Source organism: Hemiscyllium ocellatum, chromosome 22, assembly GCF_020745735.1.
Source record: "Hemiscyllium ocellatum isolate sHemOce1 chromosome 22, sHemOce1.pat.X.cur, whole genome shotgun sequence".
Classification (NCBI taxonomy): domain Eukaryota; kingdom Metazoa; phylum Chordata; class Chondrichthyes; order Orectolobiformes; family Hemiscylliidae; genus Hemiscyllium; species Hemiscyllium ocellatum.
Genome location: NC_083422.1, coordinates 56,513,776 through 56,538,918, shown reverse-complemented (window position 1 = coordinate 56,538,918; position 25,143 = coordinate 56,513,776). Strand labels below are relative to the sequence as shown.

The 25,143-nt window shown below is 43.3% G+C and overlaps 1 protein-coding gene across 2 annotated transcripts in view; it reads left to right on the top strand.

Moving 5' to 3' along the window:
- Positions 1-25,143, top strand: part of sufu (suppressor of fused homolog (Drosophila)) — a 103,177-nt gene that overhangs the window by 5,639 nt on the left and 72,395 nt on the right. For both annotated transcript variants that reach the window (XM_060842513.1, XM_060842512.1), the window contains exon 2: positions 5,623-5,757. In XM_060842513.1, the coding sequence (XP_060698496.1) occupies positions 5,623-5,757 (135 nt within the window). The remainder of the gene's footprint in view (positions 1-5,622; positions 5,758-25,143) is intronic.

The window sequence follows — 25,143 nt, the reverse complement described above, 5'->3', positions numbered from 1 at the left end:
TGGTACTGATCTCGGCACTGGAAAAGACAACAACAAAAACAGCCCTGTTGATCCTACAAGTTCCTCCTTACCAACATCTGAGAGCATGTGCCAAAATTGAGAAAGCTGTCACATAGATAGGTCAAGCAACTGCTGGACATAGTAATACTTATGGAATTGTACCTTACAAACAATGTTCTCGACACCACCCTGATATGTCCTGTCCCAGTGGTGCAGTGATATACAGTTGGGAGGGAGTTGCTGTGTGAGTCTTCAATATTGACTACGGGCCCCATGAAGTCTCATGGCCTCTGGTTAAATATAGGGAAGGAAGCCTGCTGATTATCATGTACTGCCCTGCCTCAGCCCCCATGTTGAACAACACTGTGAAGAAGCACTGAGAGTTGCAAGGGTGCAAAAAGTACTTTGGGGATTTCAGTGTCCCAATTGATCGAACTGGTCGAGTCCTAAAGGACGTAGCTGCCATACTGGGTTGGCAGCAGGTGGGGAGGGAAACAACATACTTGACCTCATCCTTACCAATCTGCCCACATGCATATGTCCATAACAGTATTGGGAAGTGACCACTACACAATAGACAATAGGTGCAGGAGTAGACCTTGTGAAGATTAGGTCCTGCCTTCACTTTGAGAAATCCTTCCATCACATTGTATGGTTTTATTGCCCATGCAAACTTGAACAGATCGAGCAACTCCAGACTGGGCTTCCATGAGGAGATGTGGGCTCTCAACAGCAGCAAAATTGTACTCCTGCACAATTCGCAACCTCTTGTCCTGGCATATCCCCTGCTCCAACATTGCCATCAAGCCAAGGAAACTACCTGGTTTCGTGGAGTGTGCAGGAGGGCATGTGAGGAGCACCATGAGGCATACCATGATGAAGCTATCAAACAGGACTAGTGAATGGAAGTGGACAATTAAACAACTCCCAGGAGGAGGTGGCTCCACAAATATCCCCATCGTCAATGATGGAAGAGCCCAAAACAACTGTACAGAAGATAAGTCTGCAACATTCACAGCAATCTTCAACCAGAAGTGTCAAGTGGATGATTAAACAAATTGGTCCCCAGTAATATAGATTTCAGCCTTTAGTCAATTTGATTCACTCCATGTGATTATTAACAAACATTTGGATATGCTGGATACTTCAAAATCTATGAGCCCTGACTATGTTCTGGCAATAGTACTGAAGATGTGCTCCAGAACTCACCGCTCCCCTAGCTAAACCCTTCCTGTACAGTAACAGCACTGGTATCTACCTGACAATATGGAAAATTTGCTTGGTATTTCTTGTATATTAAACAGGACAAATCCAACCTGGCTAATTACTGCCCCATACGTCTGCTCTGTCATCAGTAAATGTTGGAATGTGTCTTCAACAACGCTATCAAGCAGCGTCTACTCAGCAATAACCTACTCATTGATGCCAAGTTTGGGTTCCACCATCAGGGCCACTCAGCTCCTGATGTCATTACAGCCTTGGTTCAAACATAGACAAAAGCTCAGAATTCCAGAGATGAGGTGAGGGTGACATCCCTTGATGTCAAAACCGCATTTAACTGAGTGTGGCATCAAGAAGCCCTAGCAAAACTCAAATCAGTAGGTATCGGGGCAAACGTTCTGCTAGTTGGAATCATGTTTGGCACATAGGAAGATGGTTGTGGTTGGTAGGGGTCAGTCATCTCAGCTCCAGGATATCTGCAGGAGTTCCTTAGCATAGTGTCCCAGGCCTAACCATCTTCAGCTGCTTCATCAATGACCTTCTTTCCATCATAATGTCAGAAGTGTGGATATTTACTGTGCAATGTTCAGCATAATTTGTTGACTTCTCAAGATACTGAAGCAGTACATATTAAAATGCAACAACATCTGGACACACTCCAGGCTTATGCTGACAAGTGGCAAGTAACATTTGCAATGCACAAATAGCAGGCAATGATTATCTTCATTTAGAGACAATCTAACCACCACCCCTTGACATTCAATAGTGTTACCATCACCGAATCCTCCATTATCAACATCCTTGGGGTTATCATTGGTCAGAACAGTGGCTACAAGAGCAGGCCAGAGGCTAGGAGTATTGCAACGAGTAATGCACCTCCTGAATCCCCAAAGTCTGTCCACCATTTACAGGCACTAGTCAGAGTGTGATGGATTAAATTAGATTACTTAGTGTGGAAACAGGCCCTTCGGCCCAACAAGTCCACACCGACCTGCCGAAACGCAACCCACCCATACCCCTACATTTACCCCTTACTTAACACTACGGGCAATTTAGCATGGCCAATTCACCTGACCCGCACATCTTTGGACTGTGGGAGGAAACCGAAGGACCCGGAGTAAACCCACGCAGACACGGGGAGAACGTGCAAACTCCACACAGTCAGTCGCCTGAGTTGGGAATTGAACCCGGGTCTCAGGCGCTGTGAGGCAGCAGTGCTAACCACTGTGCCACCGTGCCGCCCGTAAATACTCCCTACTTGCCTGGATGGGTGCAGCTCAAATCACACTCAAGCTTGACACCATTCAGGACAAAGCAGCCCGCTTAATGACCATAGATCTATAAGCATCCACTCCCTTCACCACCAATGTTCAGTAGCAGCAGTCTGTACTATTTACAAGATGCAGTGCAGAAATTCTCCAAAGATCCTTTTGAGAGCACCTCCCAACCTCACGACCACTTATATTTAGAAGGTCAGCAGATATGTGGGAACAGCCTCCCTACCTTTTATCTTAGCCTGCTGGACACACTTTCCTCATTCCTGATGAAGGGCTTATGCCCGAAACGTCGAATTTCCTGTTCCTTGGATGCTGCCTGACCTGCGCTTTTCCAGCAACACATTTTCAGTTCAGATATGTGGGAACACCACCACATCCAAGTTCCCCTCCAAGCCAGTCACCTTGCTGACCTGGAAATATATTGTCGTTCTGTCACTGTTGCTGAGTCAATCTTGGAATTCCTTCCAAGGGCATTGTGGGTCAACCTACAGCATGCAAACGTTTAGTGGTTCAAGAAAGTTTTCACTACCCACCTTGCAGGCAACTAGGGATGGGCAATAAATGCTGGTAGCTGAAAATGTGTTGCTGGTCAAAGCACAGCAGGCCAGGCAGCATCTCAGGAACTTATGCTCGAAACGTCGAATTCCCTGTTCCTGAGATGCTGCCTGGCCTGCTGTGCTTTGACCAGCAACACATTTTCAGCTGTGATCTCCAGCATCTGCAGACCTCATTTTTTACTCTAATAAATGCTGGTAGAACCAGCGAAGTCCACCCAAGTCCCATGAGTGATTTATTTTAAAAAAAACTTTAACATGACCAAGTATTCTCTACTTCATGCTACTTCATTCTTCTACTTCTCTTTTGCAGTTATACTGCAGTATAATGTAAATATAAATGACCATGAGAGTCAGATACAAAGAATAACAGTGGACCTGGGTTAGAAGAATTGTAAACCTGAAAATGTCACCAGTTTTCTAACAAAAGCAAAATGCCACTGAACATCTGTTGTGCAGAATTGCAATGAGAATAGGATACAGGAGTGGGCATTAAATTTTTTTGAAGCAAGAATCTATTGGCTTTCACTAAGCAATAGCAATGTAGTTCAAATAGACAATTGACAGAATTTTTGATTTTTGGGCTGAGGCTGCATGTGAATATTCTGCATTCACCAAGAAAAAAATCAGTTTAATGTGATCGTGTTAAACTTCTGTGACAGTACTGTTTCCAGATGCCCTCACCACCTGAAATTCTGCTGCTTAAATTTTAAAGTTATTCAACTTTGATTGTTGAAGCGGTTTATGCTCACACCAATTCTTATGATATCTTGTTCTTTGACCTTTAAAGCCCACTAACTAATTTACCAGATACTAGCTTAACTTATTTCTTGATCACTTATTTGGTCTGATTGAATGTAGGCCAACAGATTTAGGAAAGACTGTGGTTAATATAGCTGATTTATTAATGGAATACATTCTGAATCAGAACTGCAAAGTCTAATGGTCACAGTTAAATACATATATAAGTTAGTGAGATACTGTGACTGGCATGAGAGGTTTTATACTAGACATGTAAGTGCCCTGTGAAGCCAAAACAATTCACCATCTCTTCCCTGAAATCTCCCTGTACCACCAGCACTAAAAGATGTCTGGGAAATTTCTGTTCTGACTTTTGATTTTATATTGGCGTTTTATTAGGTGTTACTGGATTAAGAATTTATCCACATGAATCTGATTTTATTGTTGTAGCTTTGTCTTATTATAGCTGTTATGCAAAATAATCTCTTAAATTAAAGAGTCATAGAGATGTACAGCACAAAAACAGACTCTTCAGTCCAACTCTTCCTTGCTGCCCAGATATCCTAAATTAATATACTCCCATTTGCCAGTACTCAGCCCTCTAAACCCCTCCTATTCATATACCTATCCAGATGCCTTTTAAATGTTGTAATTGTACTCTCCTCCACCCTTTCCTCTGGCAGCTCATTCCATACACACACCACACTCTGCGTGAAAACGTTGCCCTTCAGGTCCTTTTTAAATCTTTCCCCTCTCACCCACCACAGGAAAAAGACCATGTCTTAATTACTCTCTCCATGCCCCTCATGATTCTATAAATCTCAAAGGTCACCCCTCGGCCTCTGATGCTCCAGGGAAAAACAGCCCCAACCTATTCAGCCTCTCCCTTTAGCTCAAACCCTCGAACTCTGCAAAATCCTTATAGATCTTTTCTGAACCCTTTCAAGTTTCACAAGTTTCTTATAGGAGGGAGACCAGAATTGCACATGATATTTCAAAAATGGCCTAACCAATGTCCTATAGAGCCACAACATGAGCTCCCTACTCCAATACTCAGTGCTCTGATCAATAAAATACCAAATGCCACCTTCACTATCCAATCTACCTGCCACTTCACTTTCAATGAGCTATGAACCTGCACTTCAACATCTTTGTTCAGCAACACTCTGCAGGACTTTACCATTAATTGTGTAAGTCCTGCTCTGATTTGCCTTTCCAAAATGCAGCATCTCACATTTATCTAAATTAAACTCCATCTGCCACTCCTCAGCCCATTAGCCCATTTGATTAAGATTCCGTCATACTCTGAGGTAACTTTTGCTGTCCATTACACTTTCAATTTGGTGTCATCTGCAAACTTAGGAATATACCTCCTTTGTTCACATCCAAATCATTTATATAAATTACGAAAAGCAGTGGACCTGGTATTGATCTTTGTGGCACATGACTGGTCACAGGCCTCCACCACCCTCTGTCTTCTACGCTTGAGCCAGTTCTGAATGCAAATGTCTAGTTCTCCCTGTATTCCATGTGATCGAACCTTATTTTTGGACCTGATTGTTTTTTCTCCTTCATGTATTTGACTGGAAGGTGCCACTAGGTTTTAATATTCTGACTGAAATTATCTCAACAATATTTTAGTGACTTAAAAATAATACGGTTTTAAAAAATTTGCTTGACTAAGCATAATCTTGCTTTAAATGTATTTTATCCAGGCTCCCAAGCCAGGTTTTATTTATTTCTTAACTCCCCATGCCCTGCCTTTTCAAGTGCATTTGCAATCAATGAGTAAAATCCATTCTCAGTTCTCTTGTTTTTGCTGTCTGAAGGTTGGGAGGACCAGATCCACTGGATTACATCAGCATGTACAGAAATCCGGGGAGCCCAACACAGGATGTTCCAGAACACTGGCATTATGTCAGCTTTGGATTGAGTGACTTGTATGGTGACAATAGAGTCCATGAGTAAGTACCAGAAAATAAAAATCTCTATTTTGGAATGCCAGTATTTAAGGAAAAGTTATTGAAGGTTCGATCCAAATAATTGGTTCATTTTTGTGAATGTGGATTAATCTATTCACTATTCCAAGTATACTCTGTTTTATAGCTAAGTGGTTACAATGAGTTAAAGTAGGGAAGTTTTTATTTGAATGCATTTCAGAAAAAAATCTGAAAAATGAACGCTATTTTTCATTTATATATATGTTAAAGGTGTCCGTGAAATTGACAAGAAATCAGTTTTCGTGTTAATAATGTATGTGCTGCATATCTCATGTTTATGAAAGTTCTGAAGATTCATTCAGCACAGTGGATTGCTTAACCAAAATCGTCAAGGGAAGAGACTTCAAATCTGATTTGTTGTTGATTAAGACACCTGAAACTAAATGTAATAGCATTAACTCCTTCAAGAATTGACCTATGGAAATGGGCTGAAAAATGTGTTGCTGGAAAAGCGCAGCAGTTCAGGCAGCATCCAAGGAGCAGGAGAATCGATGTTTCGGGCATAAGCCCTTCTTCAGGAATGAGGAAGGTGTGCCAAGCAGGCTAAAATAAAAGGTAGGGAGGTGGAACTTGGGGGAGGGGCGTTGGGAATGCGATAGGTGGAAGGAGGTTAAGGTGAGGATGATAGGCAGGAGAAGGGGTGGGGGCAGAGAGGTCAGGAAGAAGATTGCAAATCAAGAAGGTGGTGTTGGGACTGAGATAAGGTGGGGGGAGGGGAAATGAGAAAGCTGGAGAAATCTGCATTCATCCCTTGTGGTTGGAGGCTTCCTAGGCGAAAGATGAGGCGCTCTTCCTCCAGGTGTCGTGTTGCCATGGTCTGATGATGGTGGAGGCCAAGGACCTGCATGTCCTTGGCAGAGTGGGAGGGGGAGTTAAAGTGTTCAGCCACGGGGTGGTTGGGTTGGTTGGTGCGGGTGTCCCAGAGGTGTTCTCTGAAACATTTCGCAAGTAGGCGGCCTGTCTCCCCAATGTAGAGGAGGCCCTCTCGGGTGAGCGGATGCAGTAAATGATGTGTGTGGAGGTGCAGGTGAATTTGTGATGGGTATGGAAGGAATCCTTGGGGCCTTGGAGGGAAGTGAGGGGGAAGGTGTGGGAGCAAGTTTTGCATTTCTTGCGGTTGCAGGGGAAGGTGCCGGGAGTGGAGGTTGGGTTGGTGGGGGGTGTGGACCTGACGAGGGAGTCACAGAGGGAGTGGTCTTTTTGGAATGCTGATAGGGGAGGGGAAGGAAATATATCCTTGGTGGTGGGGTCTGTTTGGAGGTAGCGGAAATGACGAAGGATGCTACAATGTATCTGGAGGTTGGTGGGGTGGTAGGTGAGGGCCAGTGGGGTTCTGTCCTGGTGGCGATTGGAGGGGCGGGGTTCAAGGGCAGAGGAGCGGGAAGTGGAGGAGATGCGGTGGAGAGCATAATCATGTCTGAGGGGAAATTGCGGTCTTTGAAGAAGGAGGCTATCTGGGTTGTTCGGTATTGGAATTGGTCTTCCTAGGAGCAGATGCGGCGGAGGCGAAGGAATTGGGAATATGGGATGGTGTTTTTACAGGGGGCAGGGTGGGAGGAGGTGTAATCTAGGTAGCTGTGGGAGTCGGTTGGTTTATAGTAAATGTCCGTGTTGAGTCGGTTGCCCGAGATAGAAATGGAGAGGTCTAGGAAGGGGAGGGAGGAGTCTGAGACGGTCCAGGTAAATTTGAGGTCGGGGTAGAAGATGTTGGTAAAGTGGATGAACTGTTCAACCTCCTTGTGGAAGCACGAGGTAGTGCCGATACAGTCATCGATGTAGTGGAGGAAAAGGTGGGGTTGGTGCCAGTGTGGCTATGGAAGATGGACTATTCCACATATCTGACGAAGAGGCAGGCATAGCTGGGGCCCATGTGGGTGCCCGTGGCTACTCCTTTGGTTTGGAGGAAGTGGGAGGATTGGAAAGAGATGTTGTACAGAGTGAGGACCAGTTCAGTCAGTCAAAGGAGGGTGTCAGTGGAAGGATACTGGTTGGTTCAGCAGGAAAGGAAGAAGCAGAGGGCTTTGAGGTCTTCGTGATGGGGGATGGAGTTGTATTGGGACTGGATGTCCATGGTGAAGATAAGGTGTTGGGGTTTGGGGAAACGAAAATCATGGAGGTGGTGGAGGGCATGGGTGGTGTCCCGAACGTAGGTGGGGAGGTCTTGGTCTAAGAGGGACAGGACTGTGTCAAGGTATGCAGAGATGAGTTCGGTGGGACAGGAGCAGGCTGAGACAATGGGCCAGCCGGGGCAGTCAGGTTTGTAGATTTTGGGCAGGAGGTAGAAACAGGCGGTGTGGGGTTGTGGGAATCAGGTTGGAGGCAGTGGTTGGGAGATCCCCTGAGGTGATGAGGTTATGGATGGTCTGGGAGATGATGGTTTGATGGTGGGTGGACAGGTTGAGGCGGTTAATGTCGCGGCGGCAGTTGGCTATGAAGGGATCGACGGCAGGTAAGAGGCCAGCACGGGGTGTCCAGGTGGATGGGGTGTATTGGAGGTGGGAGAAGGGGTCGTCAGAGGGTGGGCGAGAATCCTGATTGCTCTTTACACAAATGTACATTGTGTAAAGAATATGCTGTTTACACAAATGCACATAGTATTTGGAACAAAATAAAGAAATTAATGGCACATATACAGGTTAATGGGAATGATTTTAAACCTGCTACAGTGGCATGGTTATAAGGATATCAAAGCTAGGAACAAAATATTCTGGGTTTTTAAAAGGACAGACTGGGTGGGTAAGTTGATGAGGAAGCTTTGTTATTACAGGATAGAATAAGTATGACAGCATAAAGTGATCTTGGATTGGTTAATGTGAAATCCATATGAGTGGAAGTCAGGAATAACCAGAGAAGAACTACTGGTGGGTGTAGTCTATAGGTCCTCAGGAAAAAAATAATCAGGAGATGATGAGGACATGTAAAAATGGCATTAATCATTGGGAAAATAAAGTTGGCAAAGGTAGACATCAGAAAGCATTCATAGAGTATATTAAAAATACTTTCCTGGAACAATGTTATGGATCCAACCAGGGATCAGCTTATTTTGGATCTGATGATGAGGCAGATTTAATAAATCATCTCGGAGTAAAAGATCTTCTTTTAGGGATCAGTGACCATGAAATTGGTGGAATATAGCATTTAAGTTGAGTGCGAATCTTAGATCAGGTATAACTGAGCTAAACTTAAATAAATATAATTAATAGGGATGACAGCAGAGTTGGTTGGTGTGGACTGTAGAAGGAGTTCAGAAAAGTTCAGTTCAGGAACAATGCAGACTTCTAAGAATATACTTCATTCCTCACTGGGATACATCTTTTCTGAGTAATGAGGATTCTAGGAAGGAAAGAATCAATGACGATTAACCAAGGAAGTTAAAGATGGTATCAAACTGAAGCAAAAAAATAGAATGTGGCAACGATTACTGATAAACCAGAGGATTGGGAAACTTGTAAAAGTCAACAAAAGATGATTGAAAAGTAATTAAAATTGACAAAATAAATTGAAGCTGAAAATGTGTTGCTGGTCAAAGCACAGCAGGCCAGGCAGCATCTCAGGAATAGAGAATTCGACGTTTCGAGCATAAGCCCTTCATCAGGAATGAGAGAGAGTAGCCAAGCAGGCTAAGATAAAAGGTAGGGAGGAGGGACTTGGGGGAGGGGCGATGGAGGTGGGGTAGGTGGAAGGAGGTCAAGGTGAGGGTGATAGGCCGGAGTGGGGTGGGGGCGGAGAGGTCAGGAAGAAGATTGCAGGTTAGGAGGGCGGTGCTGAGTTGAGGGAACCGACTGAGACAAGGTGGGGGGAGGGGAAATGAGGAAACTGGAGAAATCTGAATTCATACCTTGTGGTTGGAGGGTTCCCAGGCGGAAGATGAGGCGCTCCTCCTCCAGCCGTCGTGTTGTTATGTTCTGCCGGTGGAGGAGTCCAAGGACCTGCATGTCCTCGGTGGAGTGGGAGGGAGAGTTAAAGCGTTGAGCCACGGGGTGGTTGGGTTGGTTGGTCCGGGCGTCCCTGAGGTGTTCTCTGAAGCGTTCCGCAAGTAAGCGGCCTGTCTCACCAATATAGAGGAGGCCACATCGGGTGCAGCGGATGCAATAGATGATGTGTGTGGAGGTACAGGTGAACTTGTGGATATGGAAGGATCCCTTGGGGCCTTGGAGGGAAGTGAGTGTGGAGGTGTGGGCGCAAGTTTTACATTTCCTGCGGTTGCAGGGGAAGGTGCCGGGGGTGGAGGTTGGGTTGGTGGGGGGTGTGGATCTGACGAGGGAGTCACGAAGGGAGTGGTCCTTGCGGAACGCTGATAGGGGAGGGAAATATATCCTTGGTGGTGGGGTCCGTTTGGAGGTGGCGGAAATGACGGCGGATGATACGTTGTATGCGGAGGTTGGTGGGGTGGTAGGTGAGAACCAGTGGGGTTCTGTCTTGGTGGCGGTTGGAGGAGCGGGGCTCAAGGGCGGAGGAGCGGGAAGTGGAGGAGATGCGGTGGAGGGCATCGTCGATCACGTCTGGGGGGAATCTGCGGTCCTCGAAGAAGGAGGCCATCTGGGCTGTGCGGTGTTGGAACTGGTCCTCCTGGGAGCAGATGCGGCGGAGACGAACGAATTGGGAATATGGGATGGCGTTTTTGCAGGGGGCAGGGTGGGAGGAGGTGTAGTCCAGGTAGCTGTGGGAGTCAGTCGGTTTATAATAGATGTCTGTGTTGAGTCGGTCACCCGAGATAGAGATGGAAAGGTCTAGGAAGGGGAGGGAGGAGTCTGAGACAGTCCAGGTGAATTTCAGGTCGGGATGGAAGGTGTTAGTAAAGTTGATGAACTGTTCAACCTCCTCGTGGGAGCACGAGGCAGCGCCGATACAGTCATCGATGTAGCGGAGGAAAAGGTGGGGGGTGGTGCCAGTGTAGTTGCGGAAGATGGACTGTTCCACATATCCTACGAAGAGGCAGGCATAGCTGGGGCCCATGCGGGTGCCCATGGCAACTCCTTTAGTTTGGAGGAAGTGGGAGGATTGAAAAGAGAAGTTATTCAGGGTGAGTTCCAAAGAATCTCAACCCTTTGAGGGAAGAAATCTCAGTCTTAAATTAGCAACCTTTGTTCTGAGACTATACCCTCTGGTCCTAGACTCTCCCGTGAGGGGAAATATCCTCTCAATATTTAACCTGTCAAGCCCCTTCAGAATTCTATATGTTTCAACGAAATTAGCTTTTGTCCTTCTAAACTCCAGTGAGTAGAGCCCTAGCATGTTTAGATGTCACTCAGGATAATTCCTCCATACTAAAGATCATCCTGATGAAGGGCTTATGCCCAAAACGTCGAATTTCCTATTCCTTGGATGCTGCCTAACCTGCTGTGCTTTAACCAGCAACACATTTTCAGCTGTGATCTCCAGCATCTGCAGACCTCATTTTTCACTCGAAAATAAATTGAAGGCAAACTAGCAAGTAAACTAAAAATGGAAAATAAGAGCTTCTTTAAATGTATAGAAAGGAATTAGGGCCAAAATAAACATATGCCCCTTAGAGGTTGAGGCTGGTGAACTAATAATAAAGAATCAGGAATTGAAAGAGGATTTGAACAAACACTTTGTATCAGTCTTCACGGTAGAGGACATGACTAGCATTCCAAAAATACTAAATAATCAATAGGACCAAGAGAAGGTAGGATGGGGGAGGATGTGGCGAATAAACACGATGATAGTCACTAGAAAAGAGTACTTAGGAAATTAGCGGGACTCAATGCTGGTAAGTCCCTTGGACCTGAAATGTTGCATCTTCAGATTTCAAATGAAGTAACTACAGAGATAATGGGGGAATGCACTGGCAGTAATCTTTCAAGAATCTTTAATTTTGGGGAAAGGTCCCAGTGCTTTGCATAACTGCCAAAGTGATGCCCTTTCTCAAAAAGGAAGAGAAACACAGCAGATAACCATAACACAATTAGCTTAACATCTGTCATTGGTAAAATGCAAGAGTCTATTGTGAAGGATTAATAATGGAGCATTTAGAAATATATATTATAAGCAAGTAGGGTTGTGAAGAGAGCCAGTGGATGTAATATATTTGGATTTCCAAAAGATGTTCAATAAGGTACTGTATGTCAGGCTACTTTATAAGATAAGAGCCTATTGTGTTGAGAGTAGTACATTAGCACGGATGGAAGATGGTAAGTTCCACCACAGAACACACCAGATGGCCTCCTTCTTTAGAGACCGCATTTTCCCATCCCACGTGGTTAAAGATGCCCTCCAACGCATCTCGTCCATATCCTATACCTCTGCCCTCAGACCCCATCACTCCAACCGTAACAAGGATAGAACGCCCCTGGTGATCAGCTTCCACCCTACTAAACTTCGCATAAGCCAAATCATCCGCTGACATTTCCGCCACCTCCAAATGGACCCCACCACCAGAGATATATTTCCCTCCCCACTCCTTTCCGCCTTCCGCAAAGACCGTTCCTTCTATGACTACCTGGCCAGTTCCACGCCCCCACCCACAGCCCACCCTCCCATCCTGGCACCTTCCCCTGCCACCGCAGGAATTGCAAAACCTGCGCCCCTACCTCCTCCCTCACCTCCATCCAAGGCCCTAAAGGATCCTTCCACATCCATCGAGGTTTTACCTGCACATCCACCAATATCATTTATTGCATCCATTGCTCCCGATGCGGTCTCCTCTACATTGGGGAGACTGGATGCCTCCTAGCAGAGTGCTTTCGGGAACATCTCTGGGACACCCGCACCAATCAACTACACCGCCCTGTGGCCCAACATTTCAACTCTCCCTCCCACTCTGCCGAGGACATGGAGGTCCTGGGCCGCCTCCACCGCCACCCTCACCACCTGACACCTGGAGGAAGAACGCCTCATCTTCCGCCTCGGAACACCTCAACCCCAGGGCATCAATGTGGACTTCAACAGTTTCCTCATTTCCCCTTCCTCCACCTCACCCCAGTTCCAAATGTCCAGCTCAGCACTGTCCCCATGACCTGTCCTACCTGCTTATCTTCTTTTCCAGCTATCCACTCCACCCTCGTCCCTAACCTATCACCTTCATCCCCTCCCCCACTCACCTATTGTACTCTATGCTACTTTCTCCCCATCCCCACCCTCCTCTCATTTATCTCTCCACCCTTCAGGCACTCTGTCTGTATTCCTGATGAAGGGCTTTTGCCAGAAACGTCGATTTTACTGCTCCTCAGATGCTGTCTGAACTGCTGTGCTTTTCCAGCACTAATCCAGAATCTGGTTTCCAGCATCTGCAGTCATTGTTTTTACCTGATAGTAGAAGGAGAAGGAGAAGGAGAAGGAGACGACTTAGCGTGGCGTTTGAATTAACCAGTGGAGTGCCACAGAGACCGGTGCCGGGTCATAATTATTTATGATATATAATAATGAGGAAGATTAATGTGCTATCGCCCAGATTGCAGGTGATACAAGATTAGGTGGGAAGGCAAGGAATTAGAATGACATCAGGTCTGTAGAGGGATATAGACAGGTTAAGTGAGTGGGCAGAAACTTAGCAGGTGGAATATAATATGGGAAAATGGGGTGTTTTGTGCTTTGACTAGAAGAGCTGAATATCATTTATTCTGCAGAAGTTCTGCAGAAGTTCTGCAGAAAGCACGGAGGGAATTGGTGGTCCTCGAGCATAAATCCCAGAAAGCTTGCATCCATGTTCAATGGGCAGTAGGCAAAGCAAATGGACTATTTTTGTTTCAAATGGAGTGGAATGTAAAAATAGGAAAGTCTAGCTAAAAATATATAAGGCACTAGTCAAACCACAGTTGAAATACTGAGAACAGTTTTGGTCCCCTTACCTAAGAAAACACATACTGGCATTGCAGGCAGTCCAGAGCAGATTCACAGTACAAACAGATCTTTCTTATGAAGATAGTTGAATAGATTAGTTTGTATTCATTGGAGTTTTGAGAGAGGAGTGGTGCTCTTATTGAAATATAAAGTTTTTGGGGGGCTTGACGAGGTAGATGCACAGAGCCTATTTCCCCAAAGTTTAGGACCAGACAACATAATTTCAGAATAAGGGTTCACCCATTTAAAATAGAAAATATAGAAAATAGAGAATTTCTTTAGGGGTAGTAAATCTCTGGAATTCTTAACCGCAGGATGCTGTAGAAGCTGAGATGGACAAATTTTTAACTACTAAGGAAATTAAAGGTTATGTAGGTAAAGCAGAAATGTGATGTTGAAGATCTCATTGAATGACAGAACAGGGTTAAAGGCTCCTGTTCTTATTTTGTGTTTCTGCTCCTGTGTCTTATGATCTAACCATTTCTTCAGGTTTTAGATTCTCTGGTTGAACTAAATTTACAATTGAAGCAAAGTTTATTCAAATCTGGATTGAGATGCTGCTTGTGGATGAAATTAGTTTTTAAAAAATGGTTTTGTGTTCTATTTGTCATTCATTGAATTGAAGTAATCTGTTGTGCCTTTGTATACACTTGAGACAGAATTTTTAAAATGTTCTTATGCGATGAGTGCTTAACTGACAAGACCAGCTTTTGTTGCCCATCCATAATTGCTCTTGTAACTGAGGGGCTTGTGGAGCCATTTCAGAGGGCATTAAGGGTCAGCCACACTGCTGTGAGTCTGAACTAAAATCTAGGCCAAACCAGGCAATAATGGTAGAATTCCTTCCCTAAAGGGAAGCAGATTGGTTTTTTACAACCATTATGCTCCTCTTTACTGATGTTAATTTTCAATCCTGGAATTTGTTAATTGTATTAAATCTACAGAGATGGGGTTCAAAACCATGTTCCCAGATCTTTAATCTGAGCCTCTGGATTACTCGGCAAATGACATTATTGCTATGTCACCATCTCCCCATTTGTCTTTGTATCTCCTGACGTCTTCAATATTTTGTTTGTGATCCATATAACTGCTGTGAAACAAATTAATTTCTAGTGCAGACCATTCTGAATTTATTTTTTTTTAAAGATATTTTTATTAGAAATTTAATATTTTGACAGATTTACAAAAATAAACAGAACTTTCAAGCACAAACATTAATATAAAAATAGATCTTAAATATATAATCATCAAAATTCAAAGGAATGATACTAAAGAAGAAAGAAAAACAATGAAACTCAGTTAACTACTAATCTAATCCACAATTATCCAGAGTGTATAGTTGAGTCACTTACATCCTTCAAACAAGAGAAAATGTTCTCTAATACACTCATAACAGTATAATAAAAAGGAAACTATTTCCAAACAATAAGAACAAAAAAAAACATGTTTGAATGGAGATCCTCCCCCTTGTTCTCAGGGGGCCTTACTTCCTTTCTAAAGGTCCACCATATCCTCTCCCAAACAGTGTCCCACCCTTGACCCGGGCGCTCCTTAATAGGATTTAGATATAATACCGAGCTAGAGTTAACAGTGAGCGCCCCACCCCCACCCCTCCCCACCCATACCTGAGTATATCTAATAGCATCAATGCCACGTACAAACACACATAACTATAAAATTACAACTCCAACAAATTACAATTAAGTATAATAACATAAAATAGCAAGGGAAGACAACCCTGCTCCCAGAAGCAAAAGTAAAGTAGAGTAAAGTATCCACTTCTCCCCACGGAGTGTGGGAGAGGCAAGCCAACATAAATTGTCTCTTACGATTTATTTAAACGAGTCTAAAAGTTCCTTAGCCTCTTCTGGTGATCTAAAATTATACTCGGATCCTTCGTGGTTAAAGCATAACGTCGCTGGGTAGCGTAAGGTGTATTGAATATTTAAGTTCCTTAGACATTTTTTCACCTCATCAAACGCCTTCCTCCTTCGGGCCAAAGCCGGGGAGAAGTCCTGAAATAACATAATCTTGGATCCTTCATGGATCATGGCTTTAGGATCCTTTCCAAGATTTCTGGAGGCATCCAGGAGTATCTGCCTCTCCCTATAACTCTGCAGCCGGAACAGGACCGGGCGTGGGCGCTGGTTTGGGCCAGATCCGCGTACTGCGACCCGGTAGGCCCACTCCACCCTTACCCGGTCAGTTTCAGCCCCCAGGTTTAAAAGCTGGGGCAGCCATCGCTCCAGAAATACTGCTAACTGTCCCTTCTCTTCTTGTTCAGGGAGGCCCAGAAGACGGATATTCTTTCTCCGATTTCTATTATCCAGGTCATCCATGTAGATTTCAAAGGCCCGGACTCTCTGCTCCAGAGCTCGCACCTGTTCTGCAGCGGTTTGTGCTGCAGCCTCGGAGGTCGTGGCCTTTAGCTCCGCCCCCTTCACTCGGCCCTGTAATTCCTCAATAGCCTGGCTGTGCTTTTGTAACTTTTCTTCGAATGAGTTCCATCTCTGTCGGGATTCTGCGATGAAATTGACGAGTGTCGTTTCCAGCCTGGCAATCATCTCTTCAAGGCCTGTTTTTACATCAGCTGCAGCAGGAGGAGGAGAGGAGGGTGGGGGAGGGGTCTTTGTTTTCTGAGAGCTGCGGGATCCCTTTGGTTTACTCATTATCCACTTAATATTAAACTGCTTAAATATAATAGTAAGCAGCTAATTAAGGTTAGAAAATTTTTTTGGGTGGTTTGGTAAGTGTGGTGGGGGTGAGTAACTCACTTTACCCAGGCTTTGGGAAGAGCACTGTAAACTCAGACTTGCTGAGTCGCCGCCATCTTGGATCCCCTGAATTTATTTTTAAATATGCTGATTTTCCTAGTTTCAAGGTACATCATATTTTTACCAGCAGTGGATCTTCCCTCAGGCTGATGTTTGGTCTTTTTCTAGATTTTAGTCACTTGCTCACAGCATTTCTGATTAAATACACGTGTTCAAAAATTTAGTACTTCCCTGTTTAGGGAAGTAAAAATAACGAATAGATTATGACATTGCAACATTTTTGAACTTTTAAAATGAAGGAAACAGCCAAAATATTCATGTCTAATTTTATTGCATATTCATGTCTTTTGTGTATTTTTAGAGTTAAGCCATTTTATGTATATCTATAGTACAGTTGTGGTTATTGAAAATAATAATTGTTGTATAAAGGTCTGAAATGATTATTACTTGATTGAATGTAGTAAGCATCGCCCATTGTGATTATGCCACTGGAGTTTGGTTAAGGTAAAGAAGGAGTTTGCAGGAGACAGACCTGGGGCTAGTGTGCTCTAAGCATCTCTATGGTAATCTGGGTTATAGTCATATAAACTGGAAATTGTTGCAGTAATGCAATAAACCTCACATTATGTACTCAGCAAGAGTCTTCTAGTTAAACCACAAAGTTGGCTATCCTCATCAGAGCTAGATCACTTCAAACAATAATTAGTAATTAATAATTTAATAATTGGAGGAGGAGCAACACAGGTGATTATATTTTCTTAATGAACTATCCTTCTAAATCCATGAAAGATCCTAATTTAGAACATTGATTTTGCAAGATCATAGTTACATTGTGCTTCTTGTTAAAAGAGTGGGGTATTGCTTGGGTTGCCATCTCATTTGCAAAATGGCTAAGACTTAATTGTATCTAAAACTAGCCTAATTTTGTTGTCCACACTCTGTTTTTGAGAATCACACATTGTCTGACTTTATATCGATTGCACCTTTAAGTTACCTTGGGATAGCAAATTGAAAGAAATTCTTGGACTTGCATATTAATCAATTAAAACCATAAACACATAAGTATACCATAAACATACCCTTGGCAAAGGCAAATTCAGTAAATCAGATTTTCTCACATGCAATCACCAGTCCAGGAGAAAAGAACACTGAAAGAAACAATCTAACAGCAGAGAAAGAACTCAAACTTTTAACTGCAGCAGAGAGAGACCTGCATCTAGCAGCTTCAACTCTTTTTTAAAAAAATCCTCAATTTTCCAATGAAAGCAAAACAAAACCCCGAGTCTGTGAGAGCCTGACTCCACTCAATCATTAATTTAAAATAACTCTGTGCTTAAAACTCTTTAACTACTGCTTTTGAAGTAGACGTTCCAGCATCACTGGCAAAATCTCTCTACAATAGAAACAGCACAGAATAAATCTCTCAAAGGCACAGTACTGTTACAGGTGGGATGATCTTTAGTAGGTCAGTGCAGACTTAATGGGCTAAATCTCTGCTCTGCAGGGATTCTATGATTCATTTGAGGAGCAATTGAGGAGTCCGGGTCTGTACTTGGAACTTAGAAGGTTTGAGATTGGGGTGGAAGGGGATATCCGCTTGAAACTTTGAGTATACTGAAAGGTTTGGATAGAGTGGACGTGGATAAGATGTTTCCACAAGTAGCAGAAATTGACCCAAGGGCACAGCTTCAAGATGAAGGGACTCTTTAGAACTGAGATGAGGAGGAATTTCTTCAACCAGAAGGTTGTTAATCTGTAGAACTCATTCCTGAAGAGAGCTGTGGAGGCCAAGTCATTTAGTGTATGTAAGACAGAGATACATGGATCCTTGATTAGTAAGGAAATCAAGGGGTGCTGGGAGAAGGTTGGAGAATAAGGTTGAGGAAGCTATCAGCCATGATCAAACGGCAGACTTGATGAGCCGAATAGCCTAATTCTGCTCTTATATCTTATGGTCTTATATTTCATTGTTGATTGACTAATAGTTCATAGCGTTCAAGAGGGAATCCTCTGACCCAATACCCTTGATCATAGGGGAGATCTGATATTGGTCATTTAATATGATAGGCACTCCTCAATGAAGACAATATGGTGTTCTCGATGGCAGGAAAGCCCCGGTCATGTGGACTAAATTGGTGTGGGATAGGAAACTGGCTGCAGAGTTCTGAATGAGGATTGAAGTTTTGTTACATATGAGGTGTTGGCATTTTTGTTTGGACCGTTCATTTACTTCTATTAAAAGTACATTCCTTGTGACATAGGAATATTTTCTTGTTCGATGTGCATGTTATCCATCCCACAACTTGGGATAGAGTCATATAGATTAGATTAGATTACTTAGTGTGGAAACAGGCCCTTCGGCCTAACAAGTCCACACCAACCTTCCAAAGAGCAACCCACCCAGACCCATTCCCCTACATTTACCCGTTCACCTAACACCATGCTAAACACAGTTTAGCATGGCTATTTAACCTAACCTGCACATCTTTGGATTGTGGGAGGAAACCCACGCAGACACGGGGAAAATGTGCAAACTCCACACAGACAGTTGCCTGAGACGGGAATTGAACCCGGGTCTCTGGTGCTGTTTAAGCAACAGTGCTAACCACTGTGCCGCCGGTGCGGACCAGACATCCCAATCTGACCTAGTTCCATTTGCCAGCATTTGGCCCATATCCCTTTAAACTCTTCCTATTCATATACCCATCCAGATGCCTCTTAAATGTTATAATTGTACAAGCCCTCGGCACTTCCTATGGCAGCTTGTTTCATAAGTACACCACCCTCTGCTTGGAGAAGTTACCCCTCATATCCTTTTTAAATCTTTCACTCTTATCTTAAACCTATGCACTTTAATTTTGGCCTACTCCACTCTCGAAAAAAGACCTTGGCTATTTGACCCATCCATGCCTCCCCGATTTTATAAACTTTCATAAAGTCACCCCAATAGCCTCCGATACTCTGGGGGGGGGGGGCGGGGGGAGGAATACCCAGCCTGTTCAGCCTCTTCCCTATAAGTTAAACACTCCAGTCCTGGCAACATTCTTGTAAACTTTTCTGCACCCACTCAAGTTTAGCAACAATCTTCCTGTAGAAGGGTAACTACAATTAGAGTCATTGAGATGTACAGAATGGAAACAGACACTTCAGTACAACCCATCCACGCTGACCAGACATCCCAACCCAATCTAGTCCCACTTGCCAGCACCCGGCTCATATCCCACCAAACCCTTCCTATTCATAAACCTGTCCAAATGCCTCTTAAATGTTGTAATTGTACCAGCTTCCACCACATCCTCTGGCAGCTTATTCTATACATGTACTACCCTCTGCATGGAAAAAGTTGCCCCTTAGGTCTCTTTTATATCTTTCCCCTCTCACCCTAAACGGTGACACAGTGGTTAGCACTGCTGCTTCACAGCACCAGAGACCTGGGTTCAATTCCCGCCTCAGGCGACTGTCTGTGTGGAGTTTGCACATTCTCCCTGTGTCTGCGTGGGTTTCCTCCGGGTGCTCCGGTTTCCTCCCACAACCCAAAAGATGTGCGGGTCAGGTGAATTGGCCATGCTAAATTGCCCGTAGTGTTAGGTAAGGGGTAAATGTAGGGGTATGGGTGGGTTGCGCTTCGGCGGGTCGGTGTGGACTTGTTGGGCCGGAGGGCCTGTTTCCACACTGTAAGGAATCTAATCTAAACCTATGCCCTCTAGTTCTGGACTCCCCAACCCCAGGGAAAAGACTTTGTCTATTTATCCTATCCATGCCCCTCATAATTCTGTAAACCTCTATAAGGTCATCCCTCAGCCTCCGACGCTGCCGGGAAAACAGCCCCAGCCTGTTCAGCCTCTCCCTATAGCTCAAACCTTTCCAACCCTGGCAACATCCTTGTAAATCTTTTCTGAACCCTTTCAAGCTTCACAACATATTTCCGATAGGAAGGAGACCAGAATTGCAGGCAATATTCCAACAGTGGCTTAACCAATGTCCTGTACAGCCACAACATGACCTTCCAACTCCTGTACTCAATACTCTGACCAATAAAGGAACCGCCTTCTTCACTATCCTATCTACTTGCGATTCCACTTTCAAGGAGCAATGAACCTGCACTCCAAGGTTCAGCAACACTCCCTCGAACCTTACCATTAAGTGTATAAGTCCTGCTAAGATTTGCTTTCCCAAAATGCAGCACCTCGCATTTATCTGAATTAAACTCCATCTGCCACTTCTCAGCCCATTGGCCCATCTGGTCCAGATCCTGTTGTAATCTGAGGTAACCCTCTTCGCTGTCCACTACACCTTCAATTCTAAAAGTGGCCTCACATTTATCTCTCCAACTCCAAAGCTCCCAGCCTCAATCCTGGCGAAGGGCTTTTGCCCAGAACATTGATTTTCCTGCTTCTCAGATGCTATCTGACCTGCTGTGCTTTTCCAGCACCACTCTGATCTTGACTTTAAAATAATCAAGTCCATTCAGTGTCATGAAAGTCGAAATTTCCTTTGCTCTTTCAGATAAAGGTACATGCCAGTATCCTCTGAGTAAACTAGGATTAGAAAAATAAATTGATTGTCTCACCTCCTCAACGCTGTCTTCCAAAACTGACATAAGGTACGAATTGGATTTTGTAACTGACGTTTTGGTAGCCCACAAACAGTCATTGGATAGCCATCTGGTTTTCGTACCGTCACTATGGGTGAGCTCCATTTGCTGCAACTCACTTTGATGGAATGTTCCCTTTCTGTCTTGCAACCCCCAGCTGGTCAAATGTAAGTTTCAGTATTTAGTGATACTGAGGAAAGAGAAATTGCGGTTAGCCGTGTTTTGTGTTTGATTCCTTGATACCTGATATATAAAAATATACACATGCTAATTAATAATTCCTCAACAGTGCTTACTCAACAAGACTGAGGTGATTAGTACAACATTCAGTTAGCTTCTTTCTGGAAATGTGTCAAAAGATTGTTTAATTTATTATGGATAGCTGTTAAAGCTTAAATGTTTACATTTGTAAGAGAGTTGTCATTTAGATATTGCTGTAAATGCTACTTTTATGATGCAAAGATTGACTCAAGTATAAACATTGAGGTTAACTTGTGAGTTTATCAAACATAAACAGAAAAAGTAATTATTAGATTACTTACAGTGTGGAAACAGGCCCTTCGGCCCAACAAGTCCACACCGACCCGCCGAAGCGCAACCCACCCATACCCCTACATTTACCCCTTACCTAACACTACGGGCAATTTTAGCATGGCCAATTCACCTGAATTCACCTGACCCGCACATCTTTGGACTGTGGGAGGAAACTGGAGCACCCGGAGGATACCCACGCAGAGACGGGGAGAACGTGCAAACTCCACACAGTCAGTTGCCTGAGTCGGGAATTGAACCCGGGTCTCAGGCGCTGTGAGGCAGCAGTGCTAACCACTGTGCCACTGTGTCGCCCACTTATAGTACCAGTATTTATTCAACTTCTCTATTTTAAAAATGATATAATTTTTAATTAAATAAAAAACTTATTTTGTGAAAGATGGTTTAAAATCTTTGAGAAGGAATACTACTTCAGTATGCCTGACTGACACTATCTTGGAGTTCAATATATACTGCAAATGCTGTCAAAGTGCATTTGAAATTAAGCCCACCTTTTGAGCGTATGGCAGTTATATCAATTTAACAGAGGTGTAGGTTGTAAAGCTCTCAATAAAGAATTAAAAATACAAATGATGGTTAGGTTTAATCATGTAATTGTGAAATATGCAATTTAAAAATGTTTCTGCACTTAAAGCTTTATACTAGAATTTTTAGAACTAAAAGTGTAGCGATTGGATGGGGGAAGGTAGGTGATAGATTAGGGATGTGTTTTGAGCTACTTCTTGGAGCTTTATAACCCCAGCTGTGACTGAATATACTTGTGTATGGTGGAGAACTGTTGCAGTTTTAACACTCAAAAGAAACCTGTTACATTGTTACTATATGCTTCATGGGCTTTGCCATATTTAAAATAATGTGAAGTGCATCTATGTACCGGATCATGTGTACAACAAAAAAATTGATTTTTTAATTTGTTTTTTTTATTCTCTAGGATTGCTAAGTGTACTGAAGACATTGTGCATGTTGACAGTTTGTGGCTTCTTTTTAGAATTTGTGGGTTGCTTATTTGTTGAAGTGTAACCTTGGCATTTAAAAAAAGTTTTTGGATTTGTGTTTTTGCCGCTCAGCTGAGTTCCTCAAGTTGTTGTTTAGCATATTTTGTATCTGATTCTTGGATTAAGAATGCGTAGTTATGACATTATAGACTTTTGTAACAGACTAGAAGCACATTTTAAATATTGACACTATGGACCTTTAAAAAGTGGCTTGCAAATGTCACTTGACTTCTATTTTAGATTTAGCTACAATTGGAACCAGAATGAGTACTGATCAGAAGAGGTACATGAAATTTACTGACCTTATCCAAAGGTAAATAGAAACTCGTTGACATGACTTCTCTGGAGGTGTGAATGGCTCTTTATTATCTCCCCAGAAGAAAATAAAATCAACAGAAATTGGTAGAAAACCATGTCTGCCGTTAACAAGAATAATCACTTTATTCTGAGAGCAGCGAGAAGAACCAGGAACTCCAACCAGAATTAACTTTGCCTAAATATAAAGCATTGGAGTATGGGATGCTCATTAAACAAGTTGGCGCAGATAGGATAGGTTGAATGACCTCTTTTCTTTTAATAATAATTGATTCTCTGATTCAAGTCTTCCCCATCAATGCCCCAGGCCTCACCTCTTCTTTCCAGTCAGCTTCTCATAGACCTCAGCTTCTTGATATTTCAAAAATCTGCCTACTTCCTTTTTAACTATTTACGATCTAGCTTTCATAACTCTCTGGGATAAAGGATTCAGATATTCACTACCTTCTGAAAGAAAAATTTCACGCACGTCTCAGTTTGAATGAGCGTCCTGTTATTTTCCGACTGTGTTCCCTAATTTGAGATTCCCTTATTGGTGGAAACACTATCTCAACGTTTACCCTGTCAAGCCCCCTCAGAGTCTTGTACATTTCAAGAAGATCATCCCTCATTCTTATAAATTCTAATGACATGATGCCTAACATAAGACCTTAAGGAATAGGAACAAGAGTAAGCCATTTGGCTCCTTGAGTCTGCTCAGCCATTCAGTAGGATCATGGCTGATCGGGCAATCTTTACATGCCTTTTTCAATAATCCTTGACTCCCCTGATGATCAAGAATCGATCTATTTCAACCTTGAATATACACAAGGATTCTGCCCCCATAGCTGTCTGCGGCAAAAGTTCCAAAGAATCTCAACCCTTTGAGGGAAGAAATCTCAGTCTTAAATTAGCAACCTTTGTTCTGAGACTATACCCTCTGGTCCTAGACTCTCCCGTGAGGGGAAATATCCTCTCAATATTTAACCTGTCAAGCCCCTTCAGAATTCTATATGTTTCAACGAAATTAGCTTTTGTCCTTCTAAACTCCAGTGAGTAGAGCCCTAGCATGTTTAGACGTCACTCAGGATAATTCCTCCATACTAAAGATCATCCTGATGAAGGGCTTATGCCTGAAACGTCGAATTTCCTATTCCTTGGATGCTGCCTAACCTGCTGTGCTTTAACCAGCAACACATTTTCAGCTGTGATCTCCAGCATCTGCAGACCTCATTTTTTACCCCATCATCCTGGTGGATCCTAGCAATAATTTTATGTGGTAACTCATTGAATAACTTTGGGAAATGCAAATGCATTACATCTACCTGTTCTCCTTTATCAACTTTTCTTGTTGTGCTCTTAAAGATCTATGCACATTTGTGAAACATGATTTACCTTTCACAAAGCAATGTTTAATATGATTATATTAATTAAAATTCCTTCGGCCCAGCAAGTCCACACTGACCCTCCAAATAGTAAGCCACCCAGACCCATGCCTCGACCTTCTATTTGCCCCTGACTAATGCACCTAACCTACACATCCCAGAACACTTTGGGCAGTTTAGCATGGCTAAATCATCTAACCTGCACATTTTTTGGATTGTGGGAGGAAACCCACACAGACACTGGGAGAATGTGCAAACTCCACACATAGTCACCCGAGGCTGGAATTGAAAACGGATCCCTGGCTCTGTGAGGCAACAGAGTTAACCACTGAGCCACTATGCCGCCCCATGCTTTAAGCTTTTCTAAACGCTCTATTTCCTCAATAATGGATTTTAGCATTTTCACAGCCATTGATGTTAGGCTCACTGGTTTATAGTTTACTGCTTTTTTTCCTCTCTCTCCTTTCTTTAATAGGATCTCACATTAACAGTTTTCTAAACTACTGGAAGCCACCTGAAATGTAGTTAAATTTGGAATATTTCGATCAATGGCTCTACTATTTCTGCAACCACTTCCTTTAGAAGCCTTTAAAGTCCCATGAGTTTCTCAAAATGTTTTGTTCCTCGTGATAGAGTGTATGAGACCCTCCCTCCCATTGGCATCTTGCTTGTCTGATCCTTTGGATGTTTAAAATGTCTTCCATAGTGAAGATTATTGCAAAATGTAGGTTTAGATCTTCCATTTCTCTGCTACTCATTAGCAATTCCTCAGTTACATCCTCTAAAGAGCCAACATTCACTTTAGCTGCTGTCTTTCTTTTCATATACCCGTAGAAGCTCTTGCTGTTTGTTTTTATACTTGTTGCTAATTTACCTTCATAATCAAGTTCTTCCTTTTTTATTAGCTTTTTAGCCATCTGTTTTTGGTTCTTAAATATTCCCAACCCTCAGGC